This window comes from Phytophthora parasitica, assembly GCF_000247585.1.
Source record: "Phytophthora parasitica INRA-310 unplaced genomic scaffold supercont2.40, whole genome shotgun sequence".
Taxonomy (NCBI): Eukaryota; Oomycota; class Peronosporomycetes; order Peronosporales; family Peronosporaceae; genus Phytophthora; species Phytophthora nicotianae.
This window is the reverse complement of record NW_008649026.1, coordinates 277587-301272: the sequence shown is the minus strand read 5'-3', so window position 1 is coordinate 301272 and position 23686 is coordinate 277587. Positions and strand designations below refer to the sequence as shown.

The 23686-nt window shown below is 51.5% G+C and overlaps 9 protein-coding genes across 13 annotated transcripts; 4 read left to right on the top strand and 5 right to left on the bottom strand.

Moving 5' to 3' along the window:
• Positions 1 to 205: 205 nt before the first annotated feature.
• PPTG_23505 (hypothetical protein) lies at positions 206 to 310 on the bottom strand (the record flags this gene model as incomplete). The annotated part of the gene is made up of 1 exon (XM_008911086.1): positions 206 to 310. The coding sequence occupies one exon, from the start codon at positions 308 to 310 to the stop codon at positions 206 to 208; it is 105 nt and encodes a 34-aa protein (XP_008909334.1).
• A 1203-nt stretch (positions 311 to 1513) lies between these two features.
• On the top strand, positions 1514 to 3043 carry PPTG_14109 (hypothetical protein). Of its 3 annotated transcripts, XM_008911084.1 has the most exons (3): positions 1517 to 1640; positions 1736 to 2493; positions 2567 to 3043. In XM_008911084.1, exons 1-2 carry the CDS (start codon positions 1524 to 1526, stop codon positions 2462 to 2464), a joined length of 846 nt encoding a protein of 281 aa, XP_008909332.1. In that variant the 5' UTR covers positions 1517 to 1523; the 3' UTR covers positions 2465 to 2493; positions 2567 to 3043. The 3 variants fall into 3 exon arrangements, with proteins under 3 accessions (XP_008909331.1, XP_008909332.1, XP_008909333.1); XM_008911083.1 differs by having other exon boundaries at positions 1514 to 1640; positions 1736 to 3043; XM_008911085.1 differs by lacking the exon at positions 1517 to 1640 and having other exon boundaries at positions 1702 to 2493.
• On the bottom strand, positions 2498 to 8140 carry PPTG_14108 (hypothetical protein). The gene is made up of 5 exons (XM_008911082.1): positions 6796 to 8140; positions 6689 to 6721; positions 6530 to 6607; positions 2999 to 6451; positions 2498 to 2928 (listed from the first exon to the last, which is right to left on the bottom strand). Exons 1-5 carry the CDS (start codon positions 8098 to 8100, stop codon positions 2563 to 2565), a joined length of 5235 nt encoding a protein of 1744 aa, XP_008909330.1. The 5' UTR covers positions 8101 to 8140; the 3' UTR covers positions 2498 to 2562.
• A 115-nt stretch (positions 8141 to 8255) lies between these two features.
• On the top strand, positions 8256 to 14758 carry PPTG_14107 (hypothetical protein). The gene is made up of 2 exons (XM_008911081.1): positions 8256 to 14535; positions 14598 to 14758. Exons 1-2 carry the CDS (start codon positions 8275 to 8277, stop codon positions 14655 to 14657), a joined length of 6321 nt encoding a protein of 2106 aa, XP_008909329.1. The 5' UTR covers positions 8256 to 8274; the 3' UTR covers positions 14658 to 14758.
• PPTG_14106 (hypothetical protein) lies at positions 14404 to 15562 on the bottom strand. Its single transcript, XM_008911080.1, has one exon. It carries the CDS (start codon positions 15510 to 15512, stop codon positions 14760 to 14762), a length of 753 nt encoding a protein of 250 aa, XP_008909328.1. The 5' UTR covers positions 15513 to 15562; the 3' UTR covers positions 14404 to 14759.
• A 494-nt stretch (positions 15563 to 16056) lies between these two features.
• Positions 16057 to 19383, top strand: PPTG_14105. Of its 2 annotated transcripts, XM_008911078.1 has the most exons (5): positions 16057 to 16585; positions 16659 to 16918; positions 16997 to 18676; positions 18739 to 19042; positions 19110 to 19383. In XM_008911078.1, exons 1-5 carry the CDS (start codon positions 16235 to 16237, stop codon positions 19251 to 19253), a joined length of 2739 nt encoding a protein of 912 aa, XP_008909326.1. In that variant the 5' UTR covers positions 16057 to 16234; the 3' UTR covers positions 19254 to 19383. The 2 variants fall into 2 exon arrangements, with proteins under 2 accessions (XP_008909326.1, XP_008909327.1); XM_008911079.1 differs by having other exon boundaries at positions 16997 to 19042.
• Positions 19341 to 21099, bottom strand: PPTG_14104. 2 transcript variants are annotated; one of them, XM_008911076.1, is made up of 4 exons: positions 20553 to 21099; positions 20352 to 20478; positions 19616 to 20286; positions 19341 to 19546 (listed from the first exon to the last, which is right to left on the bottom strand). In XM_008911076.1, the coding sequence occupies exons 1-4, from the start codon at positions 21078 to 21080 to the stop codon at positions 19388 to 19390; spliced, it is 1485 nt and encodes a 494-aa protein (XP_008909324.1). In that variant the 5' UTR covers positions 21081 to 21099; the 3' UTR covers positions 19341 to 19387. The 2 variants fall into 2 exon arrangements, with proteins under 2 accessions (XP_008909324.1, XP_008909325.1); XM_008911077.1 differs by having other exon boundaries at positions 19341 to 20286.
• Positions 21100 to 21410: 311 nt separating this feature from the next.
• PPTG_14103 (hypothetical protein) lies at positions 21411 to 22759 on the top strand. The gene is made up of 3 exons (XM_008911075.1): positions 21411 to 21782; positions 21842 to 22240; positions 22307 to 22759. The coding sequence occupies exons 1-3, from the start codon at positions 21531 to 21533 to the stop codon at positions 22403 to 22405; spliced, it is 750 nt and encodes a 249-aa protein (XP_008909323.1). The 5' UTR covers positions 21411 to 21530; the 3' UTR covers positions 22406 to 22759.
• On the bottom strand, positions 22404 to 23391 carry PPTG_14102 (hypothetical protein). The gene is made up of 2 exons (XM_008911074.1): positions 23058 to 23391; positions 22404 to 22985 (listed from the first exon to the last, which is right to left on the bottom strand). The coding sequence occupies exons 1-2, from the start codon at positions 23304 to 23306 to the stop codon at positions 22737 to 22739; spliced, it is 498 nt and encodes a 165-aa protein (XP_008909322.1). The 5' UTR covers positions 23307 to 23391; the 3' UTR covers positions 22404 to 22736.
• Positions 23392 to 23686: the final 295 nt, after the last annotated feature.

Here is a 23686-nt window from a genome sequence, read left to right as displayed (position 1 = left end):
TATATAGGTGTAAAATACGCATTTCCCTTCCCCTAAAGTCAGATGAACAGGTACGGTCCAAGCAGCGGTTTCTGTGCGGTTGTTGGTGTTGCCAGGTTGAAACTAAAAAAAATGGGAGCCCGATCAAGTGTAACGCGGCGTTGGGCCTTCTGGTAGGAGGAGGAGCAACATCTCGCTTTGCTGCAGTTTTTTTATTTAAGAGGCACTAGAACTCGAGTCGACGTGTGAGATTTACATTCATTGCCTGTTCAGCGCCCACTCGACCACTTGAGCCCTGCTCGTGGCACTTGATGCCCACTCCGTCTGTCATGCGAGCACGTCGTTTCGTGGCACAGCATCTCATGTGCCAAGGTGCTTTGCAAAAATGACCTCCATAGAGCTGCGGATACCGATCGCACTTCGTGCCCAACTTGTGGATCCGCGGGTGGATACTTTGCTGACGGCAGGGTTTTATCAATGAGTTGTTTGAAGGGCGGACTTGCCTTGCTTCGGACACATCGGAGTGAGCCTAGGTGGATGACCACCACGATCGCAGTTTAGCGTTTTCATGCATTGCTGCTGCTGTGCTGCGTGGTAGAAACTGTATCCGTTGAATTGCTTCAACGCGATCATGTCTGGCCGACCGGAAGTTGCGGTGGAGTCCTTCGCAGCTTCACCAATAGAGGGCGCTGCAGTTTGCATCCCCGCCGAAACGAGATGCATTGTCCACGCGAGCTCCATACACATCAGAAGCGGCTGCGACGTCGAACGATTGACACTTGGTTCGGAGTTCTTCAGTGACTGCTACGCAGAGTGACGACGGTTTTGGCTAACGTGGAGTTCACGGTGGACAGAACAATGAAGGCCACAGAAACCGAATCTCGGCAGCGATCTCGACGCTTAGTACGATAAGCGTCGAGAAGAAGAATTGTGATAACCGATAAGCGTCGAGACCTCTGCCGAATCGTGGTCCCACCAGAGTCATATTTCCCCGGCGATTTCGGTAGATATCCCCTTGGAGATGCTCCCGGGAATGGAGAAGATCAGCTAGACCCTACCAAGCTGGCGAGAGATAACTCGCTGAGATGCACTGGATCTCGCTACACGTAAATTTCACATCGACATCGGCTCCATGGCGCTTCCATCGTGTTCGATGCTCTCTACGGAAGATTTTGCTTAAGAAGGATGCAATCTGCGCACTTACGACTTCGGTCTCCTTTCTGCACCAATGTTATCCCTTGCCTAAAAGATGACGCAAATCAGCGTAAGTCGTGGATAAGCTACGGCTCTTTGCCATGCGCAAGTTTAATAAATTTTAAATCGGAACAACCCTCGGTAATCTATCCGTCATTTATTTAGATCTTATCCTGTTCCAAATTCCAAAGATCATATTTTAAGAAATCATCGAAGAGTATTTTTATGTTTGTGTACAACATTTTATTTTAAAAATAAAACTAAACAACTAAAATGTTCTTTAAAAATGCGCCGGACTATATGCTGGACCAAAATATTGGTAGTACATTTTAGATTCACATTTCAAAACAATGACAGCACAAGCGCTGAGGACGGCGGAGGAGGTAGATTGTCGCCGCTTCTTGGCGGCGTGGACGAGACTCCAGGCTAATAAGAAGCAGTCTTTAGACTATGATGTTGAGGAACAGGTAATTGCCGACCCAAACGGTCTTTCATGTATTCCAGCATCTCTCAATATCTCATTAAACCCTTTGTCGATGTGGCCAAATATCTGGTACCTCAGTATCAGCAGTTAGCGCGTCACTTTCAGCAGGTCATTCAAAACAGCGAAGAGTTGAGAGCTTTAGAGCCAGAAGTCGCCCCCGTGTTGGCTACCATAGCTGCGCTCAAGAAGGAGCAGGATACGTCGATGTCGCGACGAATTCCACGAGCTTCAGAGATCGCGAAACTGCGAGAGGAGCGTGCCCGTGCTGCCAAGACTGCCAAGACATACAGCAAGCCTGAAGCTCTCGTGAAGACCCAAAAACATGAGTCAGCACCCAGTGCTGAAGTGAAGGAAGAGAAGGTCGCAGAACTGCGCACGGATCTGAGTGCTGAAGACTTCACTTCGATGCTGGAGATGGCAGCGCCGCAGGAGGAGAAGCTGTCAACCAAGGCCATCAGAAAACGGCTGGGTCTGGTGGATCGCTCTGGAACCCAGGCGAGTGCATCTGAGACGGTGGCACGTGAAGAACAGGAGTCAATTCAGTCGGAGATGATGTCGCTGGCGAAGCAGCTTAAGGACAGAACGCAGACCATTAATCAGTCTCTGGCGGAGGATGTCAAGATCTTGGACGCTGTGGGACAGAGCGCCGAGTCAAACACTGCGCTATTGGATCGCGAGAATGCCAAGCTGAAAGAACAATTGGCTTCCAGTATCGGTCTGTGGACGTCCTTATGGCTCGTAGCGATGCTGGTCATTGTCTTCGTCGTCACATATTTCTACATGAAGTTGTTCTCGCGACGCTGGTAACGTGAGAGCAGCTTCATGGAGAGATACTTGTTAGTGATTGCCAACACAAAATATAGTGTATTTCTCTATCCAAACTAACATTAACGTTCTTTTGCTCCTTAGTTTTCGTAATGCACTAAGGGTGTGTAAGCAGCATCGTACCAGTCCCGCGTGGTGTGTAGACCTCGCCAACCACGGAAAGGCCGTTCGCTTGCGTATTGCGCGATGCAACGCAATGCCACTTCCTTCTCCAAGTACTTGATTAGCACACCTCCCACCGCCACCAGCAGGATTTCGTCGTGAATAAATGCCAGATATGCAAGGCCACAGATGAAAGCCACAGCTTGGTTCACAATAGAGCTGACATTCCACACAGCGAACAACTTGCCGTAGAAAATACTCTTTTTCGTGACGAATATGAGACCAAGCATCGGTGAGCCGACGATGGCTGCAGGCAAGATCCCCACAACTGACCATAATGCTGTCTGTAAATGTAAACACAAATCATTAGACACTAGTAACCCCACCTTCACCGCCACAACAATAGGTACGTACCCGAGAGCAGCCTGAATCTTGGGCAGTGGGGTCGCGAATTTGAACACAAAAGTACTCCACCAGGATCCAGAAGACAACGCCCATGTCAGCGATAAGAAGCAACACCATGAGCACTGAAAGTAGCCAGCGAGCAGGAAGTTCAGGACGTGACAAGTTGCGAAGCCGGAAAAGAGGGTAAACTGGTTGCCACAGAGCCATTAGCCATCTCTTCGCTGCGTCGTTTGTACACAAAAACTCCATAAATGCTCTCGCTCGTACTCCACCGATATGAGCTTTCTTGAGTGGCGTGAAGCTGTCGCTATCATCGCTGGAGTCATCAGCATGAATTCCAAGCGGACGACGCTCAGGCTGCGCAAAGAGGGCTTCCATTCTGATCTGCGAGTACCTGAAATCTGCAGATCGAGGATCTGTCTCAGCCTTCACTTTGTCATTCTCTTCGGACGGCAAGTCAGGATAATCTGAACCACTATCCAGCGTCTTGATTATCTTTGCAGGTGTCGCGTCAGGTGAATTCAATCTGGAAACCCGGAACGCCAGCTTAAACGGCTCTTGAGGATACAACGCGAAGGTCGTGTCGATGTTTTCGAGGGTGAAAGGCTCGAAGCAGCTATCGTTGGCATCAGCAGCAATCGCTCCACCAACCGAAAATGTCCCGAATGTCACGGCAAAACCGTCTTTTACGTGCTTCTCGTTAAATACTTCAACGAATGCGATAATGTCATGGGCTACTTCGGCAGCTTCTAGCGCACGTCGGCCAACGGACGACGGCTGCGGTAGTACACGCAGCATTTGGTTCACATCTGCAACAAAGTCGATCCAAAAATTGTGTTCCAGTAATTCTAGACGAGAAGGGATGGCGCGTACAATAATGTCGTTCGTGTCGAGGTGATACGGTCTGAAAAACGACCCACTGCCACCGACTACAAGCACCAGATCTTCATGGCTGACAGCTTGCATGGCAACCAAGTTCAAGGATGAAGTAGAAGTTGCTTGTGAAATCAGGACGTCGAAATAACCGAGAGAGAAATCGGGGCTGAAGCCAACTTTTAGTTGCGTGCCATGCACCCGAAAGTTCATATCGCGGAAGAAACGACCCCCATAGCGACCGATATACTTCGACAGCTTCATAACGCGATGTAATTGACGCCGACGCATGAATAGCGTACTAATAGGGGGTACAGTGACGAGTAAGAAGCGATACAGCCAGGCTTCCCAGCCTGCAGGATCCCACTCCACCAACTTGTTGCATGTCGAAGCAAAATTTGCGTACGTGCCTTCTTCGACGATGTCACGCAGACTCGTGGGCAGGAAGTACGGATTTAGGCGCCAAGCATTCTTGAGGTGGTTGTCTCCAGCGAGATACAGACGAGCAACATGCGCATTGAGATCTTGATCAGTGAGGCGCGCAGTCAATGTTCGTGTAAGCGTCTCCAACGATAGCTCGTCTCGTAGTCTCTGTGCTTTGTACTGCGCATAGCGGCGCAACTCGGACTTGGAGCTTCGATAAGAGAAGAATCCCCAAGCACCGAATATGAGACCAGTGACAGCAAACACAAGAATGACAAACCCTATCGGTCCACCGATAGGTTTCACCAAACGCTCGAAGGGTGTCAAGCAGTCGAGGCCATTGCGGCCCTTGAAGCAGGCGTATGAGCAGTTGCCGCGCATATTAAACGCTGAGTGATCAGGCTTTTTCTTGCAGGTAGCACATACAGTCGCGCCGGCTTTTGCCGTGGTCTCTCCGATTCCACATAACGTGCAATTGCTGTTACCAGACGAAGTAGTGATGGTACCAATAGGACAAGAGGAGCACGCACTGCTCCCTGTCACGCCCGCAAATGAGCCTGGTGGGCATAACTCACACTTTTTCAATCCCACTTTCGCACCAAACGACCCCAATGGACATGACTGACACTCTTTCTTCCCGAAATCAGGATTGAAATGGCCAATAGGACATGCATCACACTTTTCCGCGCCAGTGTGGCCTGAGCAAGTGCCTGGATCGCATGGAGAGCACTTTGAAAAGCGCTCTGGACTGTGACTTCCTTCCGGACAGGGCAAGCAGAACACACCACCGCGCCCTGGATGACAGTTAGCACCGACCATGACACCTGCTCCACCGTTTTCACCTCCCGTGCTCTCGCCTCCATCTACTGAAATACGCCCCCCATCCTTAATAAACTCCTCCCCGTTACCTGCAACTGTCTTATCTTCTGTATCCACATACATGATGCGAACGATTCCTCCACCGCCGCCACCACCTAGCTTCCCAGCGTCGTCATCAACCTCTCTTGGATGTAATTCAGGATTCCAGATTGATGTTCTATTTGTCACTTCGTCGTTGGCAGTGATCAGTGCCGGTGTCGATGCTGCACCTCCCGCCAAATCAATGGTACCCCCACCAGCAATATCTGTAATGAAAAGTGTCAGTGATCCACCAGATCCGCCACCACCGCCCATGGAACCAGCTCCACCGCGCGCCGAGATTGACGCTGGCTTCGTCACGTTCAGCTTCTTTGACCCAATGTAGATAATCCCACCCCCACTGCCTCCACTGAGCTTATTCGGTGTGTCTCCACTTGCAGCACCACTACCAGGCCAAATCGGCCACCCCTTATCGACGGACGGTGGTCTAATCGAACCAAGCGATTGCTGCATTAAAATCTCCTTTGAAATATCGTAGGCTGCGCCACCACCTGTACTTCCGGGTAAAACGTTACCGCCTCTTCCACCATGGCCAGCTCCACCGCTAGCTTCGCCCGAGACATCGCTCTTTCCAGGACCTATACCAGAGCCACATCCGAGCCACGAGCTGGAAACCGCACCTTCGAGGGTCATATTGTTACCACTGCACAGAATCATAGACCCAGCTGAAATGTTTCCAAACGTAGCTAGGTTGGAAGCAAACACGTTGATTGAATATGGCTGGGTATCATGCGTTGAGGCTCGTAGACTGTTGCAGGCTGATGGATCCGCTTGGAGTTCAATCTCTTTGCATTCCAGCACTGGACCACTGTTCACGTTGGGAATGGAGACATTCACTGCTGAAATCGATAACCGCAGAAAGGGAGTATCAAATGGCATGTCGAGGAAGCATGTACCATTGGCCTTGACTCGAAGCTCGACTTGTCCCATCTCCACGGTTTGCGGGCGAAGCTCGACGTCTTTCTTGCTTATCACGCTTATCAAGGGAATGTCATCCGGGCGATTACCTCCATCCAACGGCTTGCCCAAAGGCTGAAGAAAGCCTTCTATCTTAGTTGATGCCTCTGTTTGGATGTTCACTTGTTCTCGAAATTTGAGCTCCGAGAACTTGTCAAGGGAGAGCGCACCGCGAGCTTCGACTTCAAGTTCGTGCACCATAGTTAATGCATTCGAGAATGAGACGTCCGCTCCAATCAGAGTTAACCCAAATAAGTCGTGCTCCTGGAGTGATGAAGGTCCCACGTAACCCTGTTCAAATAGTAACCCCGCCACGTCAATTTCAAAAGCTTGGGGTGAATAAGTGCAGCAGTGGAATTGAATGCATACCTGAAGAGTGAGTTGCGATGCTGACAGTCGAATCCTTCGTTCACGGTCAAGGATATTGAGTTCCGATCCAGAGTCAAGCTGTTATTTGATCAAGCAGAAGACGGCGTCAGCATCCATTAGATAGGCGCAAGGCGCTAATTAACCTGGAAGACTCCGTACCACAATTGAGCTTTCTATACCACCAATGCTATCCTGCAAGCAGAGTGTTACCGACAGTTAGACATCAAAGCGCACTCGTACGAACAAGCACGACGACATAGCATTACCTTCAGTTGGATATATGCCGCACATACAGTAGCCCCACCGCTAACGAATATATGTATAAGAGATTCTGGTAGGAAATTAGCTCCCCTGGACGTCTCCCTGAATATCGGTGTGCATCCGTAGATTTGAATACGTTTTACTGGCCCCACGTGTGCCAACCGACCCCCCTTCACAAGTAAAGTGCTCACCAGTGCCTTGCTGTCGTCAAAACCCCGGCCACTTTCTTCGCTGCCATCAAGCCCACCATTGTCCTTTGTCGAATGTTGCAGCTTTAATATCGTTCCGTCGCCTCCCAATTGACACCACCCTATTGCTGTGTTTTTATCGGAGCTCAAGCCGCCACCATAAGCTTCAACACGAGCTGGTCCTAACTCCTCTGCGTTCTTGGAATCAAATACAATCCGGCCACCACCGCCTCCACCGCCTCCACCTCCACCGGTAAATTCATCGCCATTAAAGTTACTAGGCTCACCGCCGTTGGCCTGCACCGTCGCATTGCCATGAACGCGTTCCTTAGCAACAACAATGATACTACCTCCTGCACCAGCACTGTCATAGCAATCAGTGCACGCATCACCTCCGTTAGCCAACAACGAGCCATTAATCTCCACGTTTTCCTGCACCACCAATCGAATCCGTCCACCTCCGCGACTCTCATCATTGCCTCCTCCACTACCATAGCCTCGGAAATTAGCAGAATCCGCCGATACGTCTCCCACCACCCGAAAGAAATCATTAGGTGGCACGTCCTCACATTTCCGATGTGCCGGCGTGAGTGACGCACCACCGATGCCTCCATAGCTTCCCCCCATTGAGGTCCAGGAGTTGTAACCTGGTCCGAACTTAAGTCCCTGGGCCGACACATTCACAGCCGAATGATCGTCCATAGTTATGTTGGCGGTGCGGATCTCTACGGCGCTGGCCTGTAGCTGGCTGTTGCGGATGGATACCGTGGCAAGCGTCGTATTCAGTTGAAAATTCAGCTCTACATGGACACCAGACAGAGGCGACAGCACTGAGCCATCCAGTTTGATGTCCACAATCTCCAGTAGTGTTATTTTTTCCTGGGAGGGCACATTGAGCTCGCAAGCCACGTAATATTCGTTAAAGGAGCCGATGAAGTGGATACCTGAGCATTTGAAGATGTCCTTGATCTTGGTCTTGCTGTCGATCCGGAAGGTCGCGGAGCCAGGCACTATGTCCGCAGCGCACGATAAATCGATTCCATAACGAGAGAACATCGCGAAGATAAGCAGGAGCCAAGATGTCGCCGCCTCCATCAGCGACAAGATGCGCAGCTTCCTCATCTTTTTCTTCAAGTGAATCTGAGTGCGGACAAGACCCACATAATGTGGGATACAGTGTGGAACACAATGTGAAGCGCTCCACTCAGAGTGATGGTCATACCATGTTAAGTACGAGCGCTTTCCGCGCCAATCCAATCCCCCCAACAACCCCCACAAGCCAACAGACAATCTACCATGAGCGATAGCCTGTCGCTCGCGGACGCGCCGGCGCTGCGCTTCCGGCAGCTACACCAGGATCTGCTGGCGTTCGCTGGGCAGAGCATGTCGGACGATGATGCACCGCAGTTCATGGCGGAGCTGGTAGCTGCCGCGCCAGAGCTGCTGCAGCCGCTGACATTGGCGCCGCCCAGCGCGTCGGAGCGCGCGGCACTTCAAGCCAATACGGTAAATGTGGCCGGCAAGCACGTGGACGTGTCACCGCTTATCCAGCAAGAGATATGCAAGCTCAGCGACGAGTTCCGCGCTAGCGAAAAGACGTGCTTCGAGTTCTGGCTGATGGCCAGTGAGCAGCAGCAGCGCGAGTGGGTGGAACGCGCGGATCAGCTACCGCCTGGCACCATCGCTGACTCGGTACAGAGCGCTGCGCGCTACTTCTTGACTTCAGAGACGGAATATAAGCTGCATCTACTTAAGGAGCTGCTGCGACTGCGACTCGAAACGCGGCTGGACAAGCAGCGCGCGCAATTCATCGTGTCGTTCACTAACAAACTGCTGACGGAGGAGCTGCTGACCAACTTAGTGACAGCGTTTGATAATCAGCTGGTTCAGCTTGCACAGGTGACCAGAATGGAGCAGAGCGTAAGTTATTGGCACACGCTGGTAGCGGATTGCCTGGTGTTCATCGTATCCAGCACGTTGACTTTGGCAAATGAAGTGCAGAAGCTCGCGGAATTGCTCAACACACTGTGTGGACGCTTGAAAACTGTGGTGGCTAAGGTGTCGCCGCATATTGTGAACCTCTCGTCGTTCGCGCAGCTCTTCGAAGGTGGATCTCTAGCAGGAACGTCGCCTGAAGGCGCAGTGAGACAGGTATCCTGCATGCTGCAGACTATTACGTCAGTTCAGGTGGCACTTTTCGTCGTGTTGCTTCAGAAAAGCAGGAAAATGGATCGCGAAACTGGTGACATGGAGATTGGTGTTGCGTTGTGCCGACGGGAGCATGCTTCGGTGGTGAAGGGGCTCCACCGTATTTTTTTCGATGAGGAGTGGGAACAGAGAGGCCTCCAGAGCGTTGCAATGCTTGCGTGGGCTGGATTCCTGGCTGGTAACGCCGATGATAACAACAGCAACAGTAACGTGAAATTCGCCGAGGCGGATGATGCAACGAGCGTGGTCAAAAAGGCAATTGAGGAGCGCGTGTTTCATACGTTGGTTGAAGTGCAGCTGAAGTATCTGCCAGATCGAAAGCGTGACCTGCGGTTGTACGACATTTACGAGCGGAACTTTGAGCTGCTATTCCGTACCTATTCGTCCAAGATGATGATCGACGTGCCAACTGTCGCTGATAAGGCTGCTATTGCTGCTATGCAATCTGAAAGTGACGGTGAAGTAGCGGCGTGGACTGGAGATTGCCTCGAGAATATTATCGACTTCGCGACGGCGTTGTGTGCTCGCAATGCAACATTTTGCTGTTCATTCTGGCGTGGTTCCAATGAAGAATTCGACTTTCATGACAGCAATGGCAGCAGCACTGGAAGTAACGCAGGAGATGACCTACGACAGCCTGAGTCACATTCTAACAGTATTGATGGTGGAAGTTGCCACGATTTCTTGATCGCTTGCCGCGATGCTGCGTTCAAAAATCCTGGATGTATAGCGGCATATCTGCGTCTGGTTGCCGCTGCTGGTAACGGACCGGAGTGCGCTCAGCAGGCTTTCCACCACATTAAGAAGAACCCACAGCAACTTAGCTGGGACCAGTTCTTCGCCGTTATGGCGAAATACCAGCGCCTCCTAACTGATGCTGAGAAACCGGCTGGATACTCGCCGCTCATGCCTGGTGGCGTTGCGCAGGGAGTTGGGATCGACGGTAGCACCTTCAACAGTGTAAGCAGCGCAGCCAATCCTGGCCCCCGATTTATTCGTCCTAAGGAATTAGAGGCATTAGAAACCATCCAGAAGCTTATTCAGGAAGTGATTTCGGACCCTCAGCTGGCGCTTATCTTCTTCCACAACCACGACTGGTCTCCAATCCCGACGTTTGTGGCTTTCCTCCAGTGCCGCATTCCCAGTTCGCTCAAGGGTTCAATTATGAAGACGCTCGCTGCTTTTGCGCGTGTGCCTGATATCGCGCCATTTGTATGGCGCCAAGTAGATGCGTTGCAGATTTTACGTACTACAGGAGATATGTCGGTGTATGGAAATCAGGATATCAGCTATGAACTCGAGCACTACGAGTCATTGAGCAGAACATACCCGGCAACAAGAGGTTTCGTTACGCTACTCTACGAACTGTTTGAGAATCCTCACGCCTGGAAGTCATTTGAGGGTGATGGCCGCGTTGCTGCGATCCAGTTTTACTTCGAGTTTTTGCTTGAACACGTGTTCCTGAAATTTGATTTGCGGAAGTACGAGCGGGAAGAAGAGAAGTGGGCGCTGGTGAACGGTACTCTTGCCATTTTCAAGAAAATCCTGCGGAATGTGGACACTTCGATGAAGGAAGGCAGCTTGTCGTATCAGCTTCTAGCTCGGTTCTTGTCGAGCAACCCGTTGCTTAACAAGGTGCTGTCTATTCTCTCTGGGGATGGAGGCGTTGAGAATCTGGAGAGCACGTCGACGGACATGCACCTCGAGCACGCATTCTTTTACTGCCTCGACATTGTCAAGCGTGAAACGGAGGCCAAGCATGGTTCGCTGAACTTTGTTATTGACGTGTCTAAGAAGCCTAGCGACACGTACCTGACTAAAACCACAGCGGTTGCTGCGCTGCGTGAGCGATGTGTGCAACATGCACTTGAGATTGTGGTCTTGGTGCTGGAGAAGGACGTCCAATTTGTAAACATCGATTTGAACCGTCAGCTTTCGCACCGATTACAAGTGGAGATGATGCACACGATCTTGTGCCGTCATCGTTCTGACTTCGTGAATATTGTCAAGTACATCAAGTACTCCAAGTCAGCACACATCCCGCACCTGTCGGCGGTGATTCTACGTATGATCAGTGCGCGTATGAGTGGAACCGAACTTGTGGACTTACTTATCGACAGTGGATCGAGTGCAGACATCATGATCGGCTACATGAACCGTTTGCTTAACGTATATGATGACGATGAAAATGATCAGGATGGGAGCGAGGTGGGAACCGCCAACGAGCAAGATGAGACGGAATTGGACTCTGTTGCAAGAAGCAGGAAGCGCCAAGACACTCGCACTGTCTCTTCTCCGTTCGAGTTGTTTACCCAAGAGACGCCTCCACCCTCTATTCGCGCCGCCATCTTAGACTTGCTGCTTGAGAATTTGAGCAAGCCGGCGCCAAACTTGGCGCATTTGCTGCTAGGCAACGTCAACCAGTATGGAGACTCGAAGGCTGCAGATGTGCCAACTTCATACATGAAGACGGGGCTTGCCGCCGTGATTACTCTTGTATCCAACGCAGACTTTGGCTTAGAGACGCCGGAGTTGGCAGAGCGGTGCTACCATGTTCTCCACAGTCTGATCACGCAGGAGTTTTCGTCTCCCAACACTATTGCAGCATTGGAAAGTGTCCCGAACGACTATTTCGCGTCCCAGATCCAGTTATTCAGCCGTGTCTACCATGTAACGAGGAGGAAGACGGCCGCTGCTATGATTGCTGAGTTAAACATGCGCGGGTGGTTTTTTAAAACGCTGGCGGTGTACTTACATGTGGGACTGCACAAGGAGCCTCCGCACATGAAGAAGATCAACAAACTGATGGGACAGTTGCTGTCTGTATCAGTAGGCGGCCGCAACGATCGAGCTATTGCGAGACAAGAACAAATGCTACTGTTGCAGCTGCTCAACGAGTGCTCGTTCCACATCTCGCCGCCTCCGGTTCCGACCAACCAACAGGTTGTGGCTTTGGCTGAACAGGTGACAACAGCCGTGGAGCAAGGCTGCTACTACAAGTGGCTAAGGATTGATATCGAGCGCTTCTGTCAGGCACTTCAGACGCTTGATCTGACTGCAAGTGAGGATGGAATGGGTGATTACTACTCAGCGTCTACCAAGAGGTTTCGTGTGAATGGTGATGGTATAAGCAGTACCAGTAGCCAGAACAGTACCGAGGCCGCGGCGGAGAGATTCATCCAGTGGGCCGTGCAGTGGAACATCTACTCGGAGCGAATTTCAGCCGAGAGTCACGCACTGAATTCGCTGCGTGAGCTGATGGAGGTGATTGTGTTGGACTACCTGGCGTTACCTCGCGAACAAGAAGGGCTCGAAACACCGGCGATGTGGCAGGGTCTAGATGCTGTTGCGTCGGCGGAGGTGCGGCAGGAGCTGATGAGCGGCATTATATCGGCAGTGCTGAGTAAGCTGACCGAGAAGGCAAGTGCTTCTGCTCAGTTGTTCGAGATCGTTTCAAGGATCGCTCTGATGCTCTTCTCACAGCTCAGCTACAGCGATGACGGGAGTCAACCGCGTGCACTGCCGGAGAGTCGCCAGCGTCAGAACATTGGTTTTTTGGAGCTGCTGTTCCGCTCTATCTACAGTAGCGCTGCTGCAACTGGAAACCCGTCGGCTGCGCGCAACTCCCGGACATTGTTGTATTCCTGCATCGTTCATGTGCTGCATGTTCTGCCAAGTCGTGCTGCGCAAGATTCTGCTTCGAAGTTTGGTCTTGCGAGCTCTGCACTGAGTCAGGAACAGCGTGTTCGACATCTGCTCACGAACCAGGTCGTTGATCTGGTTTGCCGAGATGCAAGCGATGGCGAGGACACATTGAGCATGGCGCTCGCAGTCTCAGCACTGGAGTCTCTGATCGCTTTTGAAGACCACTCGTCGCTTGTTGCAATTTTCCGTGAACGTGGCTATCTCCTGCATTTTATCGACATCTTCAAGAAGCTTAGCGAGATGGACGCAGCAGCTTTTGAACGCAGCAACGGCAACACAAGTATGGTGAAAAGCAGTGTGATTCCGGAGGGAATGGATGCTACGACGATCGGCACGATGTATGAGTGCTTCTTGTCGCTTTTTGCGCGGGTTGCTGAGACGCAGGAAGGGGCGGTAGCACTACTGGAAGGTGGCTTGGTCCGTGTGCTGTCTGATGCGCGCAACCTGCCAACACACCGACCACAGTATGTGGCTCAGCAAAACGCAGCTCCATCTGTGGCAGCTTTCCAGCGCGTCGAGGCTGTATACTATCGCAAGTGGCTTCCGGTGGCGCGTCTGCTGAGCGCGTGTTGCGCTTCACTGCCGAAGAACCAGGCTCTTACCAACCAGGTGCTTTATTTCGTGAACAAGAACCGGAAGCTGTTCACGTCGGCGCTTAAGCTGTGTGCTGGTGGTCAGCAGTCGCAGCCGATTTCAGTGAACCTCCTCCGGGAATTGTCGTATGTGACGTTTGTTTTCCGCTACGTGACTCAGTTCCCTGATCTGTGCGAGCAAACACTGGCGGCGGCGAAGTGGGAGAAGATTTCTCAGTTGATTCTTCAGGTCTTCCTGTACTATAGCGCTGAGCTTGCACCTCCCCGTGATGAACCTGATGGAATGGCTGATAACAGTTTGTCGTGGTGGAACAACAAGCTTGCGGACTCTGTGGAGGAACAGCGCAATGCTGCTATCCAGCGTTTCTCGTGTGTGGAATGTGACGATAAGATTTTGGAGCAGTGTGATGCCGCGGCTGTGAAGTCCAGCGGAAGTGCTGGCTTACTGCACATGTCCTTGCTGGACGAGGAGAAGCTGTACGCGTCTCGGATGATTTTATGCAACGCTGTGGCTTTCTGTGCGAGCCGAATGATGCTTGCAGTGGGCGATGGAAACGCCGGTCGCGCGGCTCCGTTGTTGTCCATCACGAACAAGGCGCAACAACAGAACAGAAACCAGTTCCCGTCCATGTCTTCGGTGGACCCGCGAGCGTTTGCTGCCGCTACGGACCCGCTGTGGACTCTTGCACCGTCAATGAACGACTTTACTGCCCGGTTCGACTCTGTTGTATTTGCTCTGGAAACGAGCAAGCAACTTGCGGACGCTCTTGCAGCTCTGAAGAAAGCAACGGCTTCGGCTCGCTCGATCTCCGTTACCTCTGCGTCGTCGCAGCAGCGATCTCTGCGTCGCCGCGAGCACCAGTGTGACACCACGCCATTGGAGAATGTATTGGAGTACCATGCCGACAGCTTGGCGTTCGTTGTGGAGAACATGCTTGTGGTGCTGCTGCTTCACTTCGCGCACTACCTGAGTCACCCAGAAGCGGAATCCAGCAGGAATGCCATCCAACACACACTCGGCAAATTGCTTGGCGTTGTCAGCGACATCGAGGTACGCATTCTCGTGATTGTGCTTCTTAGTATCCTCTTCCTAATATTTATTGTCTTGTGCAGAGCAACCCATTTGTCCACGCTATTGCTAGAAGACTGCGCGAGCTGGCGTCGAGCAGCTAGTTAAGATTCAGGGCCTCGCATCCAGCAACCTTTTGACGTATATACACTATGTCTGGCCCTGCTTCCTGTCAAAAAAGTTTTCATTTAGATTTTGTACAGCATCTACTTCTTCGTCCGCGAGTACATGACGTCGGTGCGCAGTAGATATTTGGCCCCTCGAGTGACTAACGCGCCTTCGTGCAACAGACAGCGATCGCCGTGACCGTGTACGAGAGCTGAGCCAGTCTCCGGGGCTACACTAAGCACCACTTTTTCCTCCTTGGCACCAGCTTCATTAGAGTAGAAGATGGTATTGCCGCCTTGCAAGTCGGAGTCAGTTGAGTCGTTTAAGTACACGAGCACTGTAAAGCGGCTGTGGTAGCCAGTGATCCGATCCACATCGCTCTGGTCCACATGACAGCCAAACCTTTGCCCCGTATTGTACCGATAGAACCTGATAGCCGGGTTCAGCCCAACAGCATGCATGCCCTCATACTCGACTGGAACATGCGGCTGCAGACGCTTCCAGAGCAGCTCCGCGAAAGCTGGAAGACGTAACAGTAGTCGGTCGTTATCCCTGAATGCGTAGTCCCGACTGGCCCGCTGTGTCACGCGCTCAAAGCCTTCTTGGTCCGCAAATGAGCGCACGCGCTGGCACTCGACGCGCGACAGGAAGGACGGTACGGCATAGATGAGCTCCTCGTGTAGATCTCTAACGCGTAACGACTTGCGTAGTGGCTCGAAGCGTAGTGCGGACGGCACTTCGTCGTCCTCCCATGCTGCGATCTCGCGGCGCGTGATGGCGCTGCCCGGCTTGGACTTGCTCTTGGTGGCCTTGCGGCTAGCCGTTGTCGCTGCAGCCTTCTTCTTACCCATATTGTTTATGATTATCACGCATTAGAGGAAATGACGAAATTAGTATTCTTATTTTTTTTGATCTCTAGATAGGCATACATTAACGACCGTCCATTGGTTTGACGCGCCCGACGTCGACGTAGCCATCCGCTCAGTACAGTGTGCCGTAGAACTCATCCCGGTGATGGCGGGCAATTATTGCCGCAATACACAGCGCGTGGTTGACGGCAACGCGAAGTGAGCCGTGTTGGACTACATATACTTGCATGACAAGCTTTTGTCAGCAAGCTTTCGGACGAGACTCTACTAATTGCATTGCTAGACTTAGTCTGCCGTTGAAGCTTTTCATCTGACCCCGTACGGTACTGAAGTAAAACCGTCCGCCCCGTCTTTGACCTCAGACTCCAGCCTCTTTATCTTGATATTCACGGGTTGTGCTCGACCCAGCACCAACTAGTCTTCCCCGAGCGTTCTGTTTTCAATTATGACCACAATCGACTCTGTCTATAGCAATAACCTTGTTAATGTTATCATCTGCGTTGAGGCTACCCGTTATCATATATCACAGGATCAGTGCAGCACGCAAAAATAACGAACTGAACCAGACGAGTCTGCGAGGAAGCGCTGGGCTACAGTAGGAGGAAGCCCGTCACCCAGCCATCGGATGCCTGGCACGCTGCTTGGCTCAGCAGATCTCGATCTTCCCTACACCTCGTAGCCTCGGGACCGACCGAGATTCCACCATGATAGACGATGTGGCTGTCTTCGAGAAGGCTGCCAAGAAGTCTTGGCAGTCCTTCAGCACCATGCGCCGCTTTGTGGACGAGGCCGTGCGCCTCGAGAACGCCAGTTGGCGACTCTGGTACATGCAGCGCACACACGCGCCCGCTGGTAATGAGTCGAGTGATGAGCCTGATGCTGAGGATGGCAGTGCCATCACTGAAGGCCCGCGTCCGCTCTGCGTCTACTGCGAGCTTCACAGCGCGAGCCTGAGCTGCAATGGCTGCTGCCACGACGCCTACTGCGTTAGCTGCTTCAAACTCATCCACAAGAAGGGTAACTTGGCCACGCACACTGCGGTTAAGATCCAAATTGTGCGTACAAGAAGAGAAAGCGAGTATGCGGAAGACCATTCTGACCTTAACCTTGTCAATTTTTTGATCTTAGCGCTCAGAGAGGGAGTTAAACAATAGCAGTGGAGCCTCCACGACTTGCGACGACGCCGATATATCCACGACATCGCACAGATCGTCGTTTAAGAAGAATGAGAGCTCAGAAGGAGACGCCGAGGGCTCAATCACTGGCACGAGCTCCCCACACCAGAAATCCGGAGAAGGATCCATCTTCAACAAGCCATGGGAACTGCAGATGGACATGCTACTCCAGCGGCTCATGATGAATAGCATTCAGAGCGAACTGGACATCAGGTAACGGTGGACTATGCAGCATTTATTGGAAACTCTTGTGTATGCAATGGGCTCATTTATCTGTGGTAATTTAAATAGCGTGCGTAATATCGACAGACGAGAATCGCTGGTAACTGCGGACGCGATTGATAGTCTTTTGGAGGCTGACGATGCAGTGTCATCAGATGGCTCGAGCGAGTCGGATGAAGAAGATACGAGAGAGAAATCCAACCAGGCAGTTGTGATGGCTGCCGTCGCAGCGGCAGGCCGACACCGAGCGCACTCCATGTCGTTTGAGGAGAACGGGAAGCGCTCCCCCGTGCTGGCACCGATGGTGATCCACCCGTCACCTCCTGGTGTGGAAGGAGGTTTGGACGATATGAAGCTGCCGGCGACGCTGTTCCCTAAGGGCTTGCCACGAAGTAACAGTCGTCGGAGGAACTCGCAGACTTGCGCCAACTGCAATGGAAACCACATCACAGTCGACTGTCCATTGCTGGAAAGTGCGTTACTACCCCCAGCGACTGCTCCAACACCGGGAGGATCGGGTGTCGACACGGTGCTGCGGAAGTGCTTCACGACCATCCACAACAACAACATGGCTAACAGTACACACGCCTTCCTGGGTGACGAAGTGAGTGTTCGCGGAGGCAGCAACTTTGCCAATATGAAGCAATGGCCGTCCAGCAATTCGTTGCAGCAATTGGACCGACCATCGCCGTTCGGGATGAATGTGATAGCTGAAGACAATTCGATGGCCAGTGAGGACCTCGCACCGATATTGGGAGAGCTTGCACCGCCGAATGCAAGGTGCAGCCCTCATCATTGGAACGCGGACTCGTGGCTACTGTCATGTCTGGCGACTGAACTGCCTACCGACGTATTTGAGCAGCTACGCTGTCTAGAAAGAGAAGAGAAAGACTCGTTTTCGTCTGGCTCTGAGTCGTCTGGAATGGCAATTACTGGTTGGGTTCATCTGAAGGTTCCAGGTAGCCAGTGGTGCAAGCGCTTCTTGTCGCTGTATCGGAATAATCTGTGGGAATATCTGGATGCGAACGAGACAAGTCGACCAGTGGGGCATGCTAATTTATTCGAGGGATCCGTGCATCCTCAACAGCGCAGCACGACCGAGTTTGTCCTCAAGTACAATACCCACTCATCAGCATTATCTGGACGCAGCGAATTGTGGCTACAGTTCGACTCTGAGAAGGACGCGATGCAGTGGAAAGAGACGATGGCGCGTGCCGTGAAGCTGCAGATCGACGACTTGTTTGATCTCACTCCAGACTCACCGACTGGAACATCTCCAAAGAACTTTGAGCTTGGTAAAGGACGCTTCTCTATTGTTCGTCGTGCTCGTCGGAAGGAAGCCTCGGACGATCCGTCGAGGTCAAAGGACTGTGCTCTTAAGATCATCGAGAAGAACATCTTCTGGGATTTGGTGTCCCGTGAAACAGAACGTGAAGATACGGTGGTGCGAGAGATTTTGACGCAGAGTCTGTTGACGGTCCGCTCGGGCTCCTCATACTGTCCGGTGATTCGACTACAGTCGCTGTTTGAAACGCGCAACCATTTAGTGATGGAGCTGGAGCTCATGAGGGATGGAGATCTCCACGAAGAGATTGCTACCAAGAGTGCGGTGGATGAGACGCGTGCTTCGTTCTTGGTTGCTAGCCTGGTCCGGGCGATTGATTATTGCCAGCACAATGGTGTTGCCCATCGAGACGTGAAGCTCTCCAATCTTGCACTGGACTTCGAGCGCAGTGCGAGCGGCAAAGAGTAAGTAGATCATGTGTATCGTCAGTGAGCAGCATCTAATTTTTTATTTTATTGTACGGCAGGTTTGCTGTCATCAAGGTTGCTGATTTCGGGATGGCAGCTTTTATCCAGAAGGATGGCATGCTAAAGGGAAGATGCGGAACTCCTGGCTTCGTGGCTCCAGAGATCCTGTCTGCAGGCAAAGGTGAAGCATATCCCAGTGGAGTGGATATGTTTTCGGCTGGTGTGGTGGCGTACACGATGCTGTGTGGCTACGAACCTTTCTTCGGTGTGAACGATGAAGAGCTCATTCAGATGAACAAGCGGGTTGACTATGAGTTTGAAGAACCGGAGTGGTCCAGTATTTCAGATGAAGCCAAGGATATGGTACGTGGCATCGATAGGTTATCTGCATTGGACCGGATAATTAATTCGTGACTTGATGGCGACACAGATTACTCTCATGATGGAGAAGGACCCTTATAAACGGATAACACCGAAGCAGGTACTGGAGCACCCTTTCCTTCGGGATGCTAACGCTGCGTTGGAAGATCTCTTCCGAGAACAAATACCTATTAACCCGACGCGATTGATTTGATGACAATGCTCTGGATAATGCACGGACAAGAGAAGAAAAGCTGAGGCTGTTCTTCTGTTTACTTTTGTGGACTTCTTGCAAGACAGGAGGCGAGAGCATACGTATAATATACCGATTCATTGCAATTATCTGTGCTATGTGGCTCTGTTGAGGTAAGCGTCTAAGGGGAAGGACAGATAGCGCGCGGTTTCCTGAACAAAGCGAGCATCAGCGAGACACCGAAACTTGATGTTGTCCAGCACATGCGGTGGAGTGGTACGTTGGAAAAGCTGCATTCGAACGAGAGTTGCGAGCTAGAAGCACATAAAATATTGACGCAAGGTTAGAATTAAAGCGATCGAGAAATGCCACAGAAGACTTACATGAGTGAAAACTTCCTCGCGTGTTTCAGAAGAGCGCGGTCCATCGTCATTAGCAGAGTTTCCAGCCTCAGCTTCGACGCGGAGGTTCAGGTAGATGGCTAGAAGCCGCTGCAACGTGAAGATCCGAGGGCCAACGAGCAGTTGACTGATCTGCTGCTTCTTGCTGCTAGTCGACGTGGTTGTTGTTGAACTGGACTCGCCATCGGGGTTCTTCTTGGCACGCTTTTTGCGACGCTGTCCGCCTGAAGAAGAGAGGAAGCGCACATCGGTTTCTTGAGGATTGAACGACGCCAAGTAGCCTGCAAGCACGAGCAGAAGGCAGTTCCGACTCAGGTTGGTGCACGAAATGAGCTCGGACGGGTCACCAACGCCGCTCCCCAACTTGTGGTAGCCAAAAAGATGGCGTCTCCGTGTTTGTAGGAAGGCATGTACGAGGCCTTTGGTTTCACGCTCGAGTTTAGTCTTCATCCGGGAGGCTTCAACACCTTGAACAGGTAACAGGAACAGCTCTCGGAACTCCGGTAGCAAGTGTACAACGGCAGCTCGGAACTCGAGCCAATCTCCATCCGGGGCAGGGGGTAGCAGACCATGAAGATGCACCAGCCAGGTACGGAACATCTCGTTCGCCTCCTTCATACCCAATTGTTCCACCAGAATATCCGCCAATTGCCCTACAATTGCATTCAAGTTAGCAAAGTCATAGAACTACCACCGCAACTTAAAACACTCTCTTTACCTGGTTTGTATGGTGGGAAGTGCACGTAAGCAGGGAAGAAGGGCATCACCAATCGATCAAAATCTAACGACATTCCTCGTGTAAGCAGTAACACAGACGCTTCCCATGGCGGAGAGTCTTCAAACATCTAAAAGGTAATAACACGATCAAAACTTTAGTAACCTCTCGCGTCAACAGCCTATCACTTTCATCAAAACTAACATTCAAGTACGAGATCTGGTCGTTTATCGTGCACACACACGTAAGTAGAGCCGCCCCCAATCCGCGATCCAGTAACTTGTCCACGTGATCTAGTGCCAGATACAACACGCGTCGACTCGGTTCATCCCCTTTAGCTGTGTTGTGCTCCATAAACCTATCGAGAGCTTTGAAAAAGCCCAGGAAGTTGAGCGAGCTGAATTTCTCGTCATCCTGCACCTGTTTATTCTTATTTTCTTCAGGCTCATTAGCATCAACAGAGACCCTCACGTCTTCCGATTCGGCTACCATTGCGCCGTCATGTAGCTGAGCCAGTGCTTCACGGTAGAATTCCTTGGCGGAGTAGAGCGCCGTGCAATCCACAAGAGCATGGGGCGACGGGTGTGCTCGCAGCGCTTGTGCCACTCCCATGCTTTTACCGCTGGATGCGCCGCCATACACGATCACGAGCGGCAGCGGAGACTCGAATGCATCCGCGTTCAGCCCCGTCGCGCGCGATAGCTCTGCAAGTGGAGCTTCTCGTCCGATCATGGATGGCGATTGTTATAGTAGAAATACAGATTCTATTTAAGTACGATTTTAACTCACGGAGGTAGCACGAAGTCGGCCACGAACATGTAAGCTACTGCATGTAGCATGCATTATGTGATGGCATGAAGCTCTGAACTCGTGTGAGTTGCTCGCGTGAGGCAGCGGTCGTGGCGCAGGACAAGTTCAACAGCAACATCCTTGCGACCTTTATATCCTGATGACTGTAATAGTTGATGAATATTGAGATTAAGATGTTGCAGGTAACAATAAAAACAGCTTTAAATGAGGATAATTATTTGCAGTACAAAATAATCTTACTTCGAACATTATCGTTATATACGGGCATCATCTACGGCGGATTTGACTTGTTCAACCGTCACGCCGGACTCTAACTTCACTTCGCATTTTGCTGCATTCATAGCGCCTCTTTGTCTTCCTATCCAGTTCACCATGGCTCCACGCGCCGCTGAGTTGTTCGACATGATGAGCGGCGCTGTGGATGAAGTGGGTCCGTCTCTAGTGACTAAAGTGAAGGGCGTCATCAAGTTCGACATCTCGGGCGCCGGTGCATGGCTCGTGGACCTCAAGAACGGCAAGGGCAGCGTTAAGTCTGCGACCGCCAGCGACAAAGCCGATCTAACCATCTCTTTGTCCGAGGAGAACTTCCTTAAGATGATGGACAATAAGCTCAACCCGCAGCAGGTCAGCACACTCTCTCTCGTAGTTTATTAGCTGGAAGCTTAACTTGTTTGTATGTTCAGGCGTTCATGAAGGGGCTGGTGAAGATCAAGGGCAACATGGGACTCGCCATGAAGCTCAACGTGGTGCTGTCGGCCACGCGCAACTACATGAAGAAGAAAAGCGCTGGTGCCAAGCCTGCAGCAGCTGCTCCTGCCGCTGCTCCAGCAGCCACTGGAGGACTCAACTCGAAGGAGATCTTCCGTCTACTGGGAGAAGTGGTAGCTAAGGACGGCGCTTCGATGTCCAAGAAGGTAAAAGGTATCATCCAGTTCGACATTACGGGAGCTGGCAAGTGGAACCTGGACCTGAAGAGCGCCACGCCAGCGCTCACGGAGGGCTCCAAGAAGGCAGATGTGACTATCACGATCAATGACGCCGACTTTGTCGCTATTGCAATGGGCAAACTCAACGCACAGCAGGTAACTGCACTTGGCGGAAGTTTGCTCGTTATAGGATGATGTCTGACGATATTCTATGATGCACAGGCGTTCATGAAGGGCAAACTCAAACTCAAGGGCAACATGACGCTCGCCATGAAGCTGCCGGTTGTGTTCAACGCTCTCAAGCCGCAGTCCAAGCTGTAGAGTCGTTTTACCGGCTGAAGACAGCGACACAGCTACATAGCTGCAGATAATGAAAGCCATCTCCAAATTTCCTCCAAGTCGACCGTAACATCTCTGATCTGGGTAGTAATCTCGTATATTTTTTGTTTTCAAAGCGTGGAGCTGGCGGCCAAAATGTCAGTAGCTCTCCACTACACGCCTTGTTCTTACTATACCATAATCGCTCGTTGAGTACGAGAAAAAAGCAGGAGTGGCCAGCACGCAGTACTCGATGCTAGTCTTCCATCTCACTCCCACAGGAGTCGAAAAAGGGGAAATCAACTATTTGGGGCGTGACGCCCATTGTGTGCGTCTACTGCTGCTTGGGCTTGGAGGATTTCTTCTTGTTCATGACAGTTTCCCAGCCGTCCTCGGTGTCCTTCTTAAGAGCGGCAGCTGCAGCCTTCTTCTTCTCCTTCTCCTTGTCTGTGTCCACAGCGGGCTTGCCCGACGCGCTGGCGGCCGCGCGCTGCTTGGCCTTAGCGTTTTTCTTCTTCTGCTTGAGCTTAAGTTTGCGCTTCTCGGCGCGAATAGCCTCCTCCTCCTCGGAGTCCGGACCGTCCTGCATAGATAACATAAATGCAATGAGTTTACAAGATCTTCCGTTTTTTTTTATCCAGACGAGACCACGTACGTCCACGAACTCCTCGAGGTTGATGTCCGAAGCGTTCTCCTTGTCAGCGGGGGCGGCAGCGGTAGTGGTCGTCTTCTTCTTGCCCTTGCTCTTCTTTTTCTTCTTGGGGGCGGACGTGGCCTCCGGAGCTGCCTTGCCACCCAGAGCCTTGGCGGCCGTCAGACCCACAGCAGCGGCGACGATAGCGCCGCCCACTGCGATGCCCGTGGTCGGGTTCTGCTCCAGGAGTGTCATGATCGAGTCGGCCATGGTTCTAGTTATCTGTGTAGTCGAAAAGCGTCAAGTGGTCTGGACACCTCGCTGTCGGAATTGCGAATGCGTCGTTGGATCGGTGAGCCGAATGTGAAAGCCACGTGGCCACGATTGGCGGTTATTTTAGCAAATAGCTTAAAATTATTTACGAATATAGAAAGAAAAATGCAGTCGTACTTAGCAAGAATTCAGTAATGCACTTATAATTATATTTACTATTTCTAAACGAAATACAATTGGAAATTTGATCACAAATAATTAAGTTTTTTGGGAATTGTATGGGTCATGTTTTCGAAAAGGAGGATGAACAACTAACGAATGCCACGAGAGCGCTCAAATGAAATCGACTCTATTAAAGTGGCGTTTGAAAGTCATGG